The sequence below is a fragment of the Semicossyphus pulcher genome, unplaced genomic scaffold (genome assembly GCF_022749685.1).
Source record: "Semicossyphus pulcher isolate SPU_LCO1_2020_fin unplaced genomic scaffold, fSemPul1.0.p SCAF_4, whole genome shotgun sequence".
NCBI lineage: Eukaryota > Metazoa > Chordata > Actinopteri > Labriformes > Labridae > Semicossyphus > Semicossyphus pulcher.
In genome coordinates this window covers 22,959,059-22,979,464 of record NW_027211715.1, presented here as the reverse complement: position 1 = coordinate 22,979,464, position 20,406 = coordinate 22,959,059, and the positions used below count along the sequence as shown (strand labels likewise).

At 39.7% G+C, this 20,406-nt stretch overlaps 1 protein-coding gene across 1 annotated transcript in view; it reads left to right on the top strand.

The window, feature by feature from the left end:
- LOC138607625 (adhesion G protein-coupled receptor D2) overlaps positions 1-20,406 on the top strand; it is an 82,689-nt gene that overhangs the window by 21,911 nt on the left and 40,372 nt on the right. Inside the window, exon 20 of the mRNA XM_069680264.1 lies at positions 18,900-18,941. Coding sequence (XP_069536365.1) covers positions 18,900-18,941 — 42 coding nt within the window. The remainder of the gene's footprint in view (positions 1-18,899; positions 18,942-20,406) is intronic.

Sequence of the window (20,406 nt, the reverse complement as noted above, 5' to 3'; positions counted from 1 at the left end):
AAAGTCTTATCTCAAGGGCATGTTTTCATCCCATACCCCACAGCGGGCCTCACGCTCCTATGCACAAATGTAGTTTTTAATTCTGATTACTTTCTCCATATGGGAGTCCTTTAACATTCACAACTCAGGTTAACATTGTTTAAGCTTCTTTTAAAGATGTTCAGTATCACTCACTATTCTTTATTGCTGAAAATTATGTGTAGGTGAAAAAAAATCTAAATTTGAAGCATCTGAGCAATACAATACAAATTCTGGTAGAGCTAGTATTTCAACATGTTGCTCTAGGCTCTTAGCCTTTGCTGTCCTTATTTTTTTGTCATTATAATGCAAATTACAGCCCAGTGATGCATTTAATATTGAATCAAACCCAGACACATCTCCATTGTTATTGTCAAAGACACACAGTGATTGTAGTGAAAGGACAAATGTCCTGTGAGATAAGTTTTGTGATAAGGTTGTGTTTTGCTGTCCTTCATTAGATGTTGTGGCTGTTTACTTCTAATGATTATATACTTATGAATGCTGAAGTCATGCCTCCATTTTCAAGATCAGTCATGATTGCGAAATATTTTCACACATGTAGTTTTTTTAATACTTCTGTTGCTTTGTTGTTGTGAACAGTAATAACAACAAAACACACGTGAATGAGGCCTGATGATTTTTATGGGGAGCTCTTATTTAGGTATTTAGGCTTTAACAGGTGGTAGGCAAGAGTAAAAACTTTCCTATATACTGTAAGTGGGAGAAAGTGTGCCCTTAATATTACCTTGAGTCAACCTGCAGTTTTAAGGCCCTTGTAAAAGCCGGAGTAAAGCCCTCTTCATACTTGTTTTTTGAACTAGAAAAACAGGTTAAATCACATGTAAGTGGATCCATATTGGGGTCTCTGCTTTGCCTAACACTGTCACTTATTAATCAGGTGTGATTTGCTGTTGCCGCCGTCTCGTAGCGGTGAGGTTCTTGCACCCTAAAAAGCTGGTGCATCAAACATTTTGCCCCTGCAAATTATAATTTCAACCTAACCCCATACCATACCCCATTAGAGAGCATTCACTGTTAAATTGGCCAGGTAAGAATAAACTGCGAGAAATTTAGGGAGCAAAAACAGAATAAATAAATTATTGGATGGAAAGAGTTTTAGGCCTCCAAGAGGTGATGGTTGGGTTTGTGTCCATGTAAAATACTAAACTTCCAACGTTCAAAGAGCAGATTTTTTTTAAATGTGATGTCCTCATAAGTATTATAAATGCGGTTTGTGCAGTATGTGTAACCACTTGTCACCATTACCCACAGCCCCCTACAACCCGAGGAGTTAGAAGTTATTTTAATTTCTCATTTGGCAGAAGAAACAAAAACAGTAGAACTTGGATCCAGTTTCCCAGTCAGTCATCTCCAGTCCATTCATCTGGACCCGCACAACCGGCCCATTCAAAGACAATTTTTTTCCTTTCCTGCTTCCCCTGCCTTCCCCCCCCCGCTGTAGCATGTTGTAGCTTTGTTCAGACTCGTAATAATACTTAAGTATCTTTTTACGTGTGATTTATTTGTGACCTAGCGTTGTTGAAACCTGATAGGAAAGTCTTGCGATGTTTAGGTGAAAATGTAATTCATGAATTTTATATAAAACATAGTCACAAACGTTTTAGGAATTTAATTTTGATGTCAAACTCCACTTATATTTTATACACTCATAATTGGAATGTATTTATAGTTGTATACGTGGATTACATTACGTTACCACACAAGGAGAAAAGGTTATTTTTCAGTTAAATGCTAAATATCGACACACCTTATACCAGCACAACCTTGGTTGTAACCCAGTCTTTTCCGCGTACTCGCACACCGTACAGGCACACGTACAAACAGCGACACTTGCAGAGGGATACACACACACATGGCGAACCTCTCACAGGTCACATTAGGGAGGGAAATGTTTTTCATTTTGGATTGTTTGAGAAAGCAGGAACTGTATTCCTTTGACGTTCCTTATTTAGAGTGGGCTGTATCTGAAATCACACGTAGTTCAAAGCGACGCCCTTCTCTTTTAGTGGACTCTACTGGAAGCATTTGGACAGCAAGTGATTTAAAATAATTTGCTCTTGTTAAACGGAAATCTGTCAATTTTCTACATTATAAAATGTATGTGGTCACAGATGACTACTACCCTGACAAACTGATCCATAGGACATGTTAAGAATTTCCACCACTTTGCTGACATAATTACACTTAATAGAAAGAAATACTTTGTATGTTTATGGACTATATAACTCATTTGTACTTTATCAGAATCAGAAATACTTTATTCATCCCAGGGGGGAAATTCGGGCATTACAGTGTCTCTGATACAGAGAAAATAGAAGTAGGAAATATGTCAGATATGTGCGTTATATTAAAAAACTTGAAACAAAGATTAAATGCTGAGAAGGGGATCTATGGGGATTTAAATATGAGTGTCAGAATTAAATATAATTGCCAGAATAAAGTTAAACACAAAATAAGAGTTACAGTGTTATTTAGTTATTTACAAGTTATTTACAAGTGAACAGTATAAGGCAGTATTTATATCAACATATTGCACAGTTGAATTATTGCACAATTATCCAGCTTATGTACAGTAAGAGTTCATATACTCCCACAGAATACTGTATAAACTTTATACACTAATGATGAATTTTGAATGGTTGTTTAAATGTAAAATTGAACTAATTAACTTGCGTTGAATTTTTCTTGCTCTCGCTATCAGAGCCTTAATCGCACACCAAACACTTAAATTACACAATTTAATGACTTTTACAGACAAAAAGACGACAAAAAATATTCAAGTATTGCACAAGAAATATGAAAATGAGTGCAGGGGTGATGAAAACTTTAAAGTTTATGTAGTCATAGGTAAAATCATGGAGATTTATTTATAAATACACATTTTAATTAGTGTCTTGGATAATTATGAGGTGGGGTTGAAAAACAAACAAATAAATGCACAACATGATTGTTTGCATTCCCATTGCCTGGGTAAAATAACTTTCCCTTTGAAAAAGAGTCCACTGTTTGCGTTGCATCCTCAATTACCAGCCGCGGCATTAAAACAATATTCAAACGGGATACCAAGGTCAGCACTGACTCCCACCACGCTTCCCTGAGATGGCACTCATAATGAGGATGTAGCACAGCTTTTTTATGTAGTGTATTTATAGTGTGTTTTGTCTCAACTTGTACTTATTTTTTCCCTTTTGTCTCTTTTCATCTTTTGCCATATTTTTATGTTTTGTTGTTTTTTTTTCTTTAGTTAAAACAGCATTAACATTAGAGATCTGTTGCACATTTCATAATGCTGTATGTTCACCTACTTGAAGTGAGGACTTCTTACAGACAGAGGCTTAATTCAAGATATTAGCATCAAGGTTTTTGCATGGAAAAGCGCTCGTAAAAATGGTCACCTAAGTACCCTTGAAATTAACTGAAAAGGAGTCAGTGAAAGAAGCTGTAAAAAAAAAATCTGCCTATATTCTCTTCTACTGTAAATATTAAGTCTGGGAGAAAAAGAACCAAAAATGAGCAAAGAGTAGCTGTAATTCAGATAAGTAAGGACTCGTTTTTGGAAGGGTGGGGGTAGAAATACTATCGGAGGGATCAGTTTTTAAAAAAAGTGGCCTGGGAAAATAAAGCGGTGAGAATAATAGGCTTCCTGTCAAAGGAGGCGAGAGAATTCCTGCCATTGCTCACGCCGGCACCCCTAAGACCTTTCCTTGTGTTAAACCCGCTGGCATTTATTTGCCTTAGAATTACCTGCCAGCTCAATTTAGTAATGGCCTGTGTCATAAGAAAGCAAACCATCCCCTTTGCCCCTGCCCGACCATACCTGTACGTCTGCATATGTGTGTCTGTGTGTGTGTGTACTCTCATTTACCTACTCATAGCACATCTGTATTTTCATTTGTGCCTTGATGCATTTAATGCCAGTTTGTGTATGTGTATATTCAAGTCAACAGGAATGTTATCCCATCAGCTGACTCACAACTTCATGACCTCACTCCTCCACTTCCCCTCCTCAACCCCTTCATCATCACACGGCCGACAGTGTCAGGAACAACTCCGACACCCGAAATTACCCATGTCGAAACAATGACCGTTCTATTTATAAGTTCACCGCCTTGCCTTTTGTATTGGCTGACACCACTTCACTTGAACACGCTCACGCAGACACACACGGACGTATCAGTGATGACTGGTGGCAACTAGGTTAGGGGTAGTCCTGGTTTCCCTTACCCTGTTGCCACGTCGCAGCAGATCTGTAGATTTGCCCGGCTTTGATGTATACTTTACGGGTAATTAGCGGGAACTGGGTCAGCACGGGGCAAGAAAGCAAAACCCTGTTGTTCTTCTAGTGGGTGGGTGGCAGGGAGGGGGTCGGATGGGGTGGAGGAGAGGGGTGAGGGTGTCGGGAGGTTAAAAGGCTGTCAAATATCAGTTCCAGTTTACATGTGAGACGTTTTCTTTCTGCTGCGCTGAGGTTAAAGCAAATAAACGCTGCCGTCTCTCTTTTCTGAATTATTTCAATAGATGGAAAATACATGTGTTGTGCTCTTTCCTATCAAGTAAGGGGATTAATAGTTAATTGTCTTAAAAACTGGTTTATGCAATTAGAGAGGCAGTGCAGTTTAATTAAGCACATGCTTGCCATGGGCCAACCTAAGACAAATAAAAGGCGCTGAGTTTATTCCCATTAAATGAAGGTCTGCTGTTCTTAAATCCCCTATTACTCTGTTTTTCAAATCTACTGAAGTTCAAGACTAAATAAGTATTAGATAGTGTATTACAAAAATACCTGAGACATGGATAATACCTAAAAAAAGAGAGGTGAGATGTAAGCTTTGTTATGTCTCGCATTGTGTAGGGCAGTGGTCTAATCTCAGGACCCACCACCACCTCCTTAATAACAATTACTGACCCAAATTTAAGACATTTTTCAACCACTCAAATTTATTTAATGAGAGATGGAACAAAACATCACAGTATGTCAACATCACAAAACACAACAGTTTAACGGTCAACCAAAATGACCAGCAAGGGTGCATTAAGGGGAAAATATTTTCTCTACAATTCATTCAATTTAAAGCATTTTTTCAACAGAAATGAACTAAGAAAGTAATTCATAAATGCAACGACTGTAGGCGCTCATCAAGTTTCAAGTTTGTACATGTAACTGTTGCTGGGATTACCCAATCAATGGATACATGGAGTGTGAATAAACTACACTTCCACTGCACGCATGTCATATGAAACCCATGTCCTTCAAAATAAAAGCGCAGCACATATCCGCTAACCACTAAAGTCAGCTCCGCGACCCACTTTTGGGTCCTGACCCACCAGTTGAGAACCATGGGTCTAGGGCTGTTGTACCATTTGATTTGATACTTGGTTGCTATAATAATGCTTTGATGTGGAAAAAATTGCAGCGTAAATGTCTGAACGAAAAAGTTGCAAATGTGACTTTTTACTTTCATGCCTGTTTATAAATGAAGGTTAAATAACAATAACTAACAATAACTTTATTGATCCCCAAAGGGACATTGGGCAAGATGTAAAATATCATTCATTGTTTAGAGGCTGCTGTCGAAAGCATCAAGTCTAAATAAATCCCAGGTCCTCACCTAAAGAATATCAACAATATTTAAATCTGCTTAACTGAAAGTTTGCACCATAATCACCAAAAGTGTACAGTTAATCCAACCAAACCCAATCAGGATGTGTTAATTGTGGATGTGTCTTGTCAAATTAAGAACTATTTGAAAAGGCAATAAGTTATAATTTTACCAGTCAAACAAAATTTCTTTTTGACAGTAACTGCATTTATACGTGACAGGGGCCCCTTTAAACCTTGATTTACGGTACAAGAGTTGGACCATAATCAAGACAACTACCTGTAAACATGGGCAGGTCATTAGGAGACCATTTAGCACAATGTAAATCCCATGCACAGATGATTTATGGACAGCGTGTGGAGGTGTCTGGGGAGCGGGGCGGCTACCTGTGTATTTTACTGCCATTACAGCATTGTTTGAAAGTAAACAAAACAGTGACGATGGGAGCTGGGGAACAACAGCTCAGGCAGCAGGACACTGATTGGGATGTTGATGTTGACTGTCCCCACCGGCCTCCTGCCCTTCCTGCTGTGGCCCCTGGCTTGTCCCCGACAGATACCCTGGGTCATTTCCTATGCGTGTCAACGCACTCAGATATACACTCTTCCCGGCGAGTGTTTACAGCCACATGCTGATTCCTATTAATCTGCTTCTTGTCGGGATGGGGCGGAGAGAGGCTCCTGGTGGGTTTGTGTTGGATCGGGAGGCCACTGAAGGTGGGGAAAGCATTCACACACACAACCTGAAAGCCCTGTCTGACAGATTGCACCAGGCCTGGACTTCTTTTTACACTGAGCAGATGTGGTCTCCCACTTGTTTTCCTTAGTAATTATCCCTCATTAAGTGAAAGCATGTGCCAATCAAACAGCTTGAGAGCGAGAGCAGGGCCTGGGCCAGGGCAGAGAGAGAGGGAGAGGGAGGGAGGCAGAGAGACCTATAGCCTCATCTCCACAGTTTTTGAAAGCGCAGTGTCATTTCAGAGTCATTACTAGATTAAAGGCAGGCTCTGCCGTGCTGTGAGAGAGCTGCAGCAGCTGCAGCGCTGGCATTATTATGGCTCATTTGACTTTCTAGTGGTTACAAATTTGATGATTATCACATTTAACACTTGCCATGTTCAATTATAGCTTAATGCCATGTAGACCTTTCAATCTTAAAAGGTTTTTTTCTGTCATTTGCTGCATTACTGTCGAGACATTTATACTTTTGAAAATTGTGATGTTTTAGAAATAGTTAATGAATGAAATTAAGTATCGATTTGCTTTTTTAAATAGCTAAAGCTTAATTTGATGTTTTAAGCATGTTAACATCTATTTGAAGGACTTTGTGTTTTGTGAAGTTGCTGCTATTTTGTTGCCCATCTTAGTAAAAAAAATAACAGTTAAGTCCGCAACTAAGTTTTGGTTTTTATTGGTTTGCTTATAGTCATAATAATAATGATAATACATTTTATTTATCTAGCGCTTTAAAAAGTACTCAAAGATACTTTACATGTTAAAACATAGCAAAGACCGTAAAAGCAATAAACAGTATAAAACAATCAAGGTGCAGAAATGACAGTTAAATATGTATGTATATAAAAGAAAACAATTACAACAATAACATAATGAGGGGTCACAGATTAAAAGCAGATTTAAATAGGTGGGTTTTGAGTGAGGGAGAGGTGTCTGATGTATTGGGGAAGGGAGTTCCAGAGGGAGGGGGCAACAATAGAGAAGGCTCTGTAACACTTTATTATATAGAAAATCAGCCACTCTAAAGCAAAAAACATGTCAACATAACCAGAGAAGAAGTCAAACATTTTGCAATCCAAAGACACCCAGATATTTTTGTAGTGTATTAGAAAAATGAATACATGCTGAAATCTGTGCGAATCGAAAAAGAGCAAAAAATTACTTAAATTCCTCATATGTATTAAATATTTTTTAAAAAGTGGTCAAACAAGCCTAATGCAACTTAAAGTACTAACTGTAATCTGGGACTGGAAATATGAGGAAAGAAAACTTAAATTCCTAAAACACTTTTATTGCAACTGTCGGGTTTGAGAGAAAACCCAGAGTAGCACATTTTAAATTCCCTGATAGAAAGTGACGGATCAAATATCCAAATGTCTTTTTTCAAAATCCACTCGTCCCCACAATTCATTTCAGACAGTGACAAAATCAGAGGTGGTTTTCACAACAAAAGGGGGGCTGGGACAAAAGAGACAAGTCCCCTCCAAAAAATAAAAGAGAGAAAAAACGAAAGAAAAAAACGAAGATATATGAAGTCTTCATGTCAATGAACTACCATTCATTTTCACTTTGAAGTCCTGCGAACCGTAGTGAAGTGTGATTGCATGTGACAGTTGCCGAGTCTGCCGGTTTATCATGATGGATACACCCTGCCACTGTGGTGGTGCTGTAGCACACATTTAAGCACATGTGCACACTCATGTACGCACACACATACATGGATACAGAGACACACAGACGTGGTTTCAACGTGTGCTAGAACACAGACACAGAGCCAAAAATACAACCCAAATATGATACGCACACACAGACAAGGTTACTTCAGATCCTCCTTCAAATTCTCCTTTTTGTGTATTTTTTGGAGCTTCCGACCGTTCACATTTTAGATATACATTTTGTCTTACTTCTACATTACTGCATTTTGAATTTTGCCTCTAGAAGTTTTCAAGATAAAACAATTTTTTGGGGATTATTTTGATTTTAAAGGCTATAAAATGGAAGTAGATTGGCAGTGGCAGTGGAGGTGTGTGGAGCTGCTTCAGCACTGGGAAGAAAATTTAAAAAAAGCAATACAAAAAAAACCACAAAAAACTTTTTTCTCAAAGTTTTAATTTATTTCAAATAACTTTGTGACAAGTACATACACAGAATTTAAAGTCAAATGTAACCACTCACATTTTTTGTGGCCTGATGCGCTTAATTTTTTTCTTTTTAAATATATGTCTAATCATTTCTATTCCTTTACAAATACAAGGTCACAGATAGAGCACAATAATGTATCAAAAGACTCACCCATTGACAATTCACACCGCTAAATAAGTGAAAGATACTCTTTCTCTTTCTCTCCCTCACTCACGCCTTCATGGACACACGCCTCACACACTCTCCTACACACTCCTCGATTTTGACACATGCCATTAACCTCAGCTCGGCTCAGCTCAGCTGGGAAACGGGAGAGCAAAGGCATCACATAATGGTACCTGAAGCAATCTTTTTCCTGTTTTGTACCCAAAAGCAACTTGTTCAGACTTTGCATATTGCTTCCATTTGTCATTGATAGTCAAGGGCACTGAAACACAGTCTTGTCAGCAGCGCAATTTTAGGTATTCCGCGCAAAAGCGTTTGAATAAGGTGTGTGTATGTGTGTGTGCACATGTATCCATCAGGTGACTTTTTTTTAAATTTGTTTTCATGCCTACAAATGTATGCATATGAATAACTGGACACATTGCACACCGGATCAAATAGAAAGACCAAGGGTAAACATCCCATTGTTCCCTGAGCAAAGTGTGCACTCTAACCTGTTAAAATACATATTTGGAATACATTTTTTTGGCATCAAGATACAGTTATACATTCAGCACAGAAAAACTACTAAGCGGAGGCTCTGCAGTGTGCAGGAAGCACAAGGGCTCCTTCACCTTTGGCTTGATTTTGCATCGCTAAGAATAGAATAAATGTTTGCATGTATTAAGCCAATGATGGCCTCTTCTGTGCGGTTCGTATCTTTTGGTTAAGTGTGGTTACGCCCTCCCAGTGAAGCTCTTCTCTGCCACTGAAAACCGCATTTCGTAAATACCATGCGTCACAAAGGTAGCACATGTCTGTCTATCGCCTTCTGCTAGAGTGTTAGCAACGGGCTAGCATCTGCCTTTCCCCCTAAATTTTCAGATAAGTAACATCACAACAAAAGCTTTATCTTCCATATTTTATCTCGTCCCTGCGAACCTCCCTTCCTACAATGTTGTTGCTACATTGGATGTTGCTTTAGCACTGCTAGTTGAACCTGCAGCTTGAATGCCACTGTGTAAAGCAGTGCAAAGAAAACACTGCAAGTTACCAATCAAAGCATATATTTGTAGACGTATCTGCATGTGTGTAAGTTTACACAGGATTTATGTTTGTGTGTTAGTGAGAGTGTGTATGATAGTGTTCTTTGCCCTTTGTGTGTTTTTCTTTTGTAGCCCATATTTGGAGAATTTATAATTTAATAACAGCAGTTAATGCGTAAAAATGAGTAAAGTGTTAGTGTGTATCCGACCGGAGTTTTGGTGGATGGATTTCTAATCATATCCGGATGTTGTATTTTATTGTACTTTTACATGTCTGGTTGTATACTCTAAAATGGTATCAACATCTTTGTGCATGTGCAGTACATACAGTTTGTCAGTACTGTGCGTGTATGCACATGTGTAACCATGTGTACAGTTCTTATAAACCAAACCCAGTCTCCAGCTGCTGTTTCTCAGGGTTTTTCTCTTCCAAAATTTCTCTCTCTGTCAGTGGAAAACTATGCAATTAGAAAACACCCTGTGAGATTGACAGCGCGATCACATACAATTTGACAAGGGGGCGCCACAGAAAGGCCTGTTGGATACCTAAGTATTTTTAATTAAACAGCTCTCTGCACTGGCGGCGTGCTTTCCCTCACCAGTTCAAAGACGCCTGCTTTGACCCATGTGTTAAAAGTTTGTATCAGTTTTCCACGGCTATGTTTTGCTTGGCGTCTGAGACACGCAACCCTAAATTGTCTTGTTTAAAAGCTAGTTTGTTTACAGTTCACTCTATTTCTCGTGCTCTCTTTTCCCCCCACCATTACACTACCACATGTGTGGAGTGTGATCAGGTTCAGGGTGTAGTTCCTCACTCCCAACAGGCCCGGTTTTTGTTAACGCGTCAAAATTAAATTAATTTTTTAAGAGAAAAAAAATCATGTGTTTTAGCGAATAGAAAGATCCACTACACAAGTCTATCACCCCCTCACCCGCCTGCCACTCTGGTTTATTTAAACATTAAAACAAGTAAAATAGAGTGCTCATCTGTTACTTGGGAGCTTCATCAATAACATTTGTCCGTCTGATGTAAAATCGATATGACACACACTGACACAATGCCAGAGCAATGGCAAATGTGCCGTCATTTGTCATCGACTGGCAATAAAGATATGTCAGAATTGATTTTAGCCCATTTTCTCCCTCTCCCTCTCTATCTCTCTCTCCCGCTCCCCCCTTCTCTCCCTTGCTCTTTTGCAGTAGCGGTAATAGAAAAAAAAGAAATGAATGTTATTTTGACTGAGGCATGGTCAGCCTTGCCAAAGTCAATTAATATTGGAGCAAGGGGCTGTAATGATTTGAGGGCCTGCATGATATGGTTTCATCGAAATGCCCTGCCTGAGATGTTAAAAAAGAAGTGCGATGGATGGTTGGGTGGGTCTATTCTCTGGTGGTAAATGTTTTGTTTTGGCCTCCAATCAATATAGATGTTTTTAACAGAGACTTGCAAACTCTCTCTCTTCTTTTCTTTTTTTTCACTTTTCTTCTTAATTACACATGTGGGTTGGCTGCCAGAGCGTTTGAGCTCTAACGTGAACAAAAAAAATCCTCCCTAACCTTGGACTGATGGAGTTTATGGATCCTTAAATCATGTTTAAACTTGAGGGAAATGCCAAGTATGTGTGTATGTCTTTGAGTGGGTGTGGGAGTATCATGTTTAACCTTTATGATGATGTTTCAATTGATTAAAAATATATACAGTGTGTATATATATATATATATATATAATAAAATGTTTTTTAAAATGTTAAATACAACTATTTGCTAGTTTTATGAACCTTGATCAAATTGAAACCACTTCTGACAAGCCTAAGAGTTTTTTGTATTGGTTATTTATTTAAAAAATATATATTATAATATAGGATATATTAATATTTTTAATGTTAAAGATCAGGTGAAAATTGGATTAAAAGTCCAGTTGCCAATTTTAATGATAGAAACCCAGAGTGAGCAGAAAAAAAGTGTGTGCATAATAGAAAACTTCTGTGTTTCGGGACATTTCTGTTGCTGCTTTTTCTCATATACAAGCAGTTATTGTGGCTCTACAGTGTATGTATGTGCGCTCTGCTCTGTGTCCGCTGTGCATATGTTTGTGTGTCAGATTTGCCACCGCGGTTTGTTGCCGCTGGGTTTGTGTGTACCCAAGTTGCGCCGGCGGTAGCGAGCAACATCTGTTTCGGGGTTGTTGTTCCTCTTGGCTGCTTTTCAATTGGATTTCCTCAAGCAGGGCCAAAAGCTGTCACCTCTGCCAGGCTCTGTTAGCAATCACCGCCGGCCCCTATATTAAGTAGGTGGTTCAGGGCTAAGCTAATAACTCTCCCTCCTCTCCTGAGCCATCACACACCAGTACCGGTGTTGCTGCCGGCCTCAGTGTGTGTCGGTTTGTGTGTGTGTGTGTGTGTGTGTGTGTGTACACTCTCAGTTCTAGCTATGCACCCTGTAGAGGCAGGCTGGCTAGGGGGTCCCCTCCTCAATGTGACAGCCCAACCGGCTGGATGTGTGTGTGGGAAAGACGCCGGGAGAGTCCTAATAGCTCTTCTTAAAGGATGACTGATCCTCTTTGCCTATTAAGGTACAACTGGATGGAATCAGGAAGAAAACTTTGACCCCGACCCCGCCCTCACACACACAGATTATATACTGTTATATGTCATTGCATAGAGAACTGAAGAAAGACTTTTGTGCTTATAGATGGACTTTATGACCTGTGCATTGTTTGAAATGCCATAAAAACATTGGTGTGAATCTGATGAAAGAGTTGAAAGAGTTTGGTTGGTGTTTTGTTTTTCGTCTAAAGCATCAAACTGCCTTGTCTCCCGTTTGAGTTGAGCAAGGCTTAGCTGAGTGTTGCAAAGCTTTTATTGGGAGGTGTTTACCTCATCAAACTGACAGAGTGGCAGGCTGCCCGTCTACCTGCCTGTCTGTCTACCTTCACGACTCACTGCCAGCTTCTCGGGCCAGCTGGAGCCGTTAAACAGAGCTAGATTTGAACTGAGGACCTGCAAAGTATCAACTCCCCGTTTCACAGCTTTGACAGACACTTTGATTTGACATGCCATGAGCAGTTAAAGTGAAAGTTATGTATACATGTTAATTAAACTGTTTATGCGTGGAGGGGTCAGAGACATTAGCAAGCCCCAGCGCAGAAGTGTGAATTTCTTTTCTTTTTCCCCCATCACAGCATTTTAACCTTTTCTGTCTCCCATTTCCGTAATGATTACCAGGTGCAAGGGCAGAATTTTTCCTCCCTTTTTTCTGCCAAGTGGCGATGCAGATAGCTCTATTTGTGAGAAGTGTCTCTGTGTGTTTGAATTTAGGCTGGGATATTTGACATTGGGTCCAACTTGTTCAAATAGCTCTTTTTTTTGCCATTGGTTAACACTGAAGTCTGATATTCTGTAAAAAGGATGTGGAGGTTGCGGTCTTCACCAACTCAAGAGAAAGCTGTCGGTCTGATTGAAAGATGTCATTCTTGAAAAGTGAAATTTCCTCAAGCAGCCAAATTCTCCCTGATTTACATCCCTATGCTGTTAGCCATAATAGCTGTTTCACACGGCCTCTTTCTGATTTTACTTTGGTTGGAGACGAGTGATTGTTTCTTCAAAGTGGTTATCTCAGAGATCTCAGTTTTGTTCTCTTTGGCGGCCCCTATGGCGATAAACGGTAATTGCAGGAGCACACTTCCCAGATATCCAGGCAGTGCGGTTGCTTTCCTTTTTAGACTGTTTGCCTTCATCTGAGCTTCAAATTAGTTTCTTTTCCTTTGTATTTTCACTTATTTTTGAAGTTGTAGTCATCCATCTTTTCTTTGTTTGTTCAGCCCTAGTAGATTACTGTTTACTCGCAACACTTGCGGAGACCAGAAAAGCAGCCGCTTAGCTCCGCCTACCCTCTCTGGCAGACCAACCACTGCAGGGTGATGATGCGTCACTAACTGGGCGTCGCTTGTGATTTTTTCATGAATGTTGCACCAGACACCCAGTCTGTAATACTGCAAACGCAAAAGCCATAGGCTCAATCACCATTGTGTTACCTCATTCAGCGATACATAGTGACTTAACAGACATTTATTTACATGAAAATCTTTGAGATTATTACTTTAAAAGCTGCACAATTTATCTTCTTTTCCATCGTTTGGTGCGAGTGCTTGTTTATTTGACTTGCAACAAAGTTGGAGAACGCAACTTAGTGTTCATTTATTGAACATGACTGTACTTATGTTAACAATCATCATACTGACCATTTGTTTCTTAGTAACAAGCATAATCATTACACACAAGCCATTATATGTCATATCATTATACCTCATGTTAACTTTTCATCCCCCCCACACACAAAAGGAAATACTAAGCTGACAGCAGCAATATATTCCAGCAAGACAGACAAAGCTGCCCTGCCAGTCGTTCTCTCCTCGCTGAGTCACCGCCCTCCCTCCTTCATCATAGTTTTCATATCTTTACATTGAAAATTTGTTTCCCAAGGACAATGTCATAAACTTTCTGTTTTCTAAGACTTTAACCTGCCAGTGCTGCGCTCCCTAACTTTACACATTTGGGAGGTTGATGGAGATGAGGAAATATGGGCTCTGAAAGGTAAGGAGGGTGTACATGCAGAGGCACAGTTCATCGATAATTTATCATTTGAAACACAAAAAAAGTGGAACGACTTACACGTCATGTGCATTCACTTGTGATGGCTTTGCAGTGCTGTAAAGCATCTAAAATTGCATGTATAACACAGGGAAGATGAACTCTCCAAATGAGAAGTAATCAGCTTGTGCTTAGTGTCACTAAATAATAACAGGATTTTTCCCCCTTAGTTTTCTAGGCTTAGGCTTACTGTCAACAGAAGGACTATAAACCGTATGTTCTGTCAAAGCTTAGGGCTGGAAAATAGGAATTTAAGAGGATATATCACCACTCACAAAAAGTATTATTGTGGAGGTTTGCAGGACTGCTATTTTGCCATCACTTTATTTGACTCTCTTTATCCCTGTAGACACAGGACTATAGGTATTTGAATGTCTAATGTAATTGATTAAAGCAAAACATGACAAGACCACATCCACTGATGCAGTGTTCCCTTATACAAATACTCTGAGCTGTGTCTCTTATAATCATGCAAATTATTCATTATACCAGGGGGGTTGAATCCATGCTTGTAGAAGAGGTTGTGTACACACTGCAAGTTAAAAAGCACACTGCATTCTGTTTTTAATGAAATGTGCAATGTGGTAATTTGACATTGGTGATTTTGATAAAATATCACCTGTAACTCTTTTAAGTTGGTTGGTTTCAGCCTCTGACAACATGATAATACTTCAACATAATAAGTATAACTGAAATGTCACAGACTCGATCCTGGCAAGTACAAATAAACCATCAGCATACTTGTATTGTGTGGAAAGTACCCTTTAGCTAAACAGCGACCTCCTACCTGCTTGTCCACCTGTCTAAATAAGTCCACTTATTAGTTCTGCTCTCTGGGAACTCAACATGAGCTGTCAATCAAAACAGACAGGCTATAAAACCTCTTTCAAAAAATCTTTCAAATGAATTAAAAATGTACCCATATAATGCAGCTATTCAGTATACACGCCCACACAAACACTCGAGTAAAGCTTTCATTACAAGTATTTAATGCACTTAGTTGATGCTTTTAGGGAGTATGACTTACAAGGACGACCAAGGTAGACCTGGTGCATTACAAACAGGCAGTAGTAAACAGTAAGAGAGTAAGAACCGCAGGATCCTGGTTTATTGAATTTTCTTTCTTTTTAAAGTGCATCATTCCCTGCTTTTACTTGTTCCTTCTGCTCTCAGAAACAAACCTCTCAGTATCTGATAAGAACTACAACCCTTGTTAATATAAACAAATGCTATTTTCTGTCTCTGTATTGCGGCATCTCTCTGGGGTAATAATGTTTTTGGTCAAACACAATGTTTGTTGGCTTTAACTTTTTAAACATACAATTGTTCCCTAATTAGCTGGATGCTAATTAATTTATGCTCCCCTGTTTGAAGTACAGTATAGCAATACTTTGAAAGCAACTGCGTTTTTTCTGTGCATAAATTTGTAGCATTTGCTGCTGAGTTCAAAAGAAACAGGACTGGATTTAGAAAAGCACACATGCATTTAAATAATGCGCCCCATTTTTGTGTCTGTTTGTTTTTAGCGGGAATATTAATGAATTAACATTTTAAACAATCCATCATTATTGTTGTGCTGCCACTTATTTTTAACTCAATTATATTTTAATAGATCATTTTTCCTAATGTGCACAGCATGTTCGCCCCACTTTGTTCCCCACACAACAAAAGATTAATTACAAATAAGATGAATGATCAAAAACATGATAATCAAATTGCAACAGTAAGTAGACAATTGCAATTCTAATGTAATACAATAGGGTGTGTGTTGCACATTAACCACCCACTGTCTCATTGTATGTGTGTGCTTGGGTGCATGGATGTTTGTGTGTGTCTCTGAAAACAATATAAGACAACTCTAAGTTTCCTCACATGATGAAATCTACATACAACTCTTTTTTGCTTTTTTTTTGACAGCATCAAGTCCAAAGATAACGGTTGCAGTAGGTTATAATTTCTGACGATTTTGTCCTAGTTTGCGCAGCAGTATCCTGGCGGCCCGCCAGCATGTGAAACATTTGGGTTTAAAGGTCTATTAAGAAGCCTCAGCGGGTCAGCAATGTCGGATCCCATTGGTTATAGTCTGAGACGATACAGCCTCTGGGGCACCTGTGAACGTGCCGGGCGGTAAGCGATAATCGACTTCCCGCCAAGACTTCTTTTCCGCGTGCTACATTGTTACAGAAAGAGAAAACGTTTTCTTGTGATGTACTTGTTATTAACGGGTCTTACCTTTGCCGAAATTTCAACATCATGATGCAGATTTGTAAGTACAAAATTGTCCCGTCTGTCCTCAAGAGGAGAAGAAAAATTTTAAAATGCTTGTTTGTTGAACGGAGGTCAGATCGACTTGAATTCGAGGAAGTCAAGTTAAAATTTACTTTTATCTAGAACAGATTGTTAGCTGTTAGCATGCAGATCTGTTTATAGAGATTAATAAGAAGCTAAATCGTTGTCAGATGACGCTGATGGGAGCTAGGATGTCATTACGGCAGATTATGTTCCACCTGCTTTTGCTCTCCTCACGGACTGTTTTTCCTGCATATGCCGCAGCCTGCTGATACGTGATTGGTCAATATTACTCAGACTACAAGCGTAGTTCAAACAGAACACCAGAAATCCACGTCCCTGCCTACAGATTCAAAATTTCTATGTAGAATCTGCAAATAGAGATTAGTGGGTCAGTAAAAAAGAACAAATAACTTATAGATACAAATACAATCATTTATAGCCTGTATTATTTTGTATTGGTATTCAGTAGGAATTGTTAATGAAAATACGTAGCATGTAGTAGCCTGTAGCCTTTAGCTTACCCAAAAGTAACATTTCTAAGATAGATGAGATGATGATGAGAGATAGATGAGTAAGCAGTAAATAGTTGGAAATGTACAGAGTGGATAACTTGCCACAAAGTGGATAATGTGTCACCTTTGCCACATGCTTGAATAATAACACAGCTTACTCACCGAGATTTTTCATATTCATATTCTGTACAGTTTGGCACTAAGAAGTGAGATAAAACTGCACATCTCAGCTGGAGATCCCTCCTTGTGCCCGTTGTTTTCAGCATGTCAGAGAGCAGCCGGATTGTCATTTTAAACAGGATGGATGTCCGAAGGTGTCACCTGACAGCCCCGACAGGGCAATTCAGTCCCTGGAGGACAGGAGAGCAGCTACTCGGAGGTGAATGGGCAGTAGTATGGGCTAGAGGTCGTAGTTGTCGGCCATCGCCGGCCTGTCACTCTGAATGGGCCCCCAAATGTTGTCAATGGTGATGCATTGAGATCTCCCTCTGGCAAAAATTGGATGCTCCAAACTCAACTTGATTGATGTATTGACCAGGTTGTGTCTGCCTGTCCTCAGGATGTGTCCTTACCCCGCTCAAAGATGAAGCAAAACAGACACACTCTGAGCGCTTAAAGGGGAGAGATATACTTTTAAAAGTTTTTTTTGTGCCAAAGCGACATTGACATACTGTTGACCTATCAAAGAATCTACTGTATCTAACAACCTTGAAATATATAGGATTTTACCTGCCATTTAATTTTTCTCGGTACATCTTTTTTTTGTGAAAGACGTCAATTGGTGCTCAGAGAATGTTTCTCACTGTTTCCTTTGAGGCAACAGCATTCGTTATGGCCTGAAGGCGAATGCACAGCTTGTACATTCAATGGATGCCACAATGGATTGGAATGAAAAATATCTGTTTTTCTGTGACCAAAAGTGCAGCCTTTATGCATCCAAGGGCATGGCATTCTTGCGCCCTGGGTACTAGCCGTGGAGTTTTGTGAACATGAAATATCTTCTTTTATGTGTCATTTTTTTCATTATGCTCCCTCTGTCTCTCTCTTTCTCCGCTTTCCTCGAATGGTTTTCCTTGATAGTCTCGTCTGGCCTGAGTTGCTCTCTTTATGTGCGTGTGTGTGTGTGTGTGTGTCTTTTAATACGTTTTTGTGCCCATATTGTCTTTGCTCCTTTACAATTTATGTCTACCTGTGTCTGTTGCATATATTTGTGAATGCACTCCTGTCTCTGTGTATACTTGTGTGGATTTGAAGTTGTGTTCTACGTGCGCTTGTTGGTACTCAATCATATATATGTGTGTGTTTCTGTGTCTAACAACACAGACTGAACACAGGCACTTGAGATTTTCCTATTTCGACAAAGCTGTGTGGAACCTTGGATTTGAGCCTTTGATGGCTTAGCGGGGGCTGGAATGAGGAGCATGAGTATTGTAGAAGAAACAAACGCAAGCTGAGCCTCACTGAGGTGGCCCAGTTTGGAGAAGTTGTACTCTTTCAAGTCCAGCTTCATGTCTACATACCTTTATACCACTGTCTTCCTCAGCTCTGGGTAGCTGTGATAGATAGATTACAAATGAACCGAAACTGTTGCAAATGTGATCCACCTATTACTTTTGATGTTGTGTTTTTTAACAGTGCATAAGAGAGAAAACAACCGTAACAACTTTGTCCTCCTCCTCTCTCTCTCTCTGTCCCTCTTTCTCTCTCTCTCTCTCTCTTTCTTTGTCTGTGTTTGCAGGGCCTGTTCATCTTCCTGATATATGGGGTGTACAACACAGAGGTAAGTCTGCATTGTGTCTCAAGGCTGTCGGAGTGAATGAGAGAAATGACAAGTTTCTGATGGGCTCCCTGCTTAAAAGCTGTGTGGGTGGGGTGGGGGGGGGCACGAGTGTGTATGTGTGTGAACGTGCGTCTGTGGATGGGTGGAGGGATGAGTGGGAGGGGAGGGGACATCGTTTCCACGCGAGCGTCCCACTGCCCTTCATGCTTGGACTAACTTATATGCATCCGAGTCCGACCATTAAACACTGACACGCCGCCGTTCTCAGCCACTCATTCCTCACCCACATTGGCTAATATTTCACTGCCTCTTTAAGTTTTTAAACTCACGGCCCTCCATTTAGCATCCTGACAAAGCCGCTGGCCAGGACCCCGAGCAGTAAACGTAGTAGGACAAAAAACAATGTGCAACCAACAATATGCAATGAAGGAGTGAGGATATCGTATTGAGATGCTTCTGTATTACCATTTAGATGCGCAGTTGCTGTGTGGAGACAGAGACGGAGAGATACAATTTAATGCATGACACTCAAGTCATGAAAATCACTCTTGGTCATATGTGGCTCTTCGTCTATGTAAAAAGGGTTAACTCAAGTTGTGAATATTTAAAATGACTTCTAAGCCTTCTTAAAGTACAGCACTGCTGAACTTTTGGTCTATCTCTCATTTTAAGAAACTTAAATAAATGTCTGTTCAGTCACTATCTATCGCCGAATGAGGTAACACAATGGTGATTGAGCCTATGGCCCACTGATGAAAGCCTTTGCATTTGCAGAATTATGGACTGGGTGTCTGGTACGACTTTAGCAGAAAAAATCACAAGCGGCGCCCAGTTAGTGACGTGTTTTCCTTTACCCAGCAGTGGTTGGTCTGCCAGAGAGGGTAGGCAGAGCTGAGCGGCTGCTTTTCCGGTATCAGCAAGTGTTGCTAGGAAACAATAATCTACTATGGCTGAACAAACAAAGAAAAGATCGATAGATATACAACTTCAAAAATAAGTGAAAAGCCAAAGAAAAAGAGACAAACTCGATGCTCAGATGAAGGCAAACAGTCTAAAGAGGGATCACGACCGTCAGAGAGGAAAATCAAGAGTTACAGCCGGAGCCAACTGTGGACGTCACACATGCAACACTGTCTGGATATCTGGGAAGTGTGCTCCTGCAATTACCGTTTATCGCAATAGGTGCCGCCAAAGAGAACGAAGTCTTCGAGATTACCACTTAAAAAGAGGAAGTGAAAATCATAAAAGGGTTTGACATCTAACACAGTTAACAGTTCAAGACTCAAACACTTCTTATTTACAACAATAATTCCTGAAATGTCAAACAAAGCATGGATTATCATTTCAAGAGTCTTTTCCCAAAGTATTCTATGAGCAAAGCATATATTACATCTTTCAGGAGATACCTATGATATAGTAAATAAAATAACACAGTGTAACAAAGTTAATCCCTGTGGGACAAATG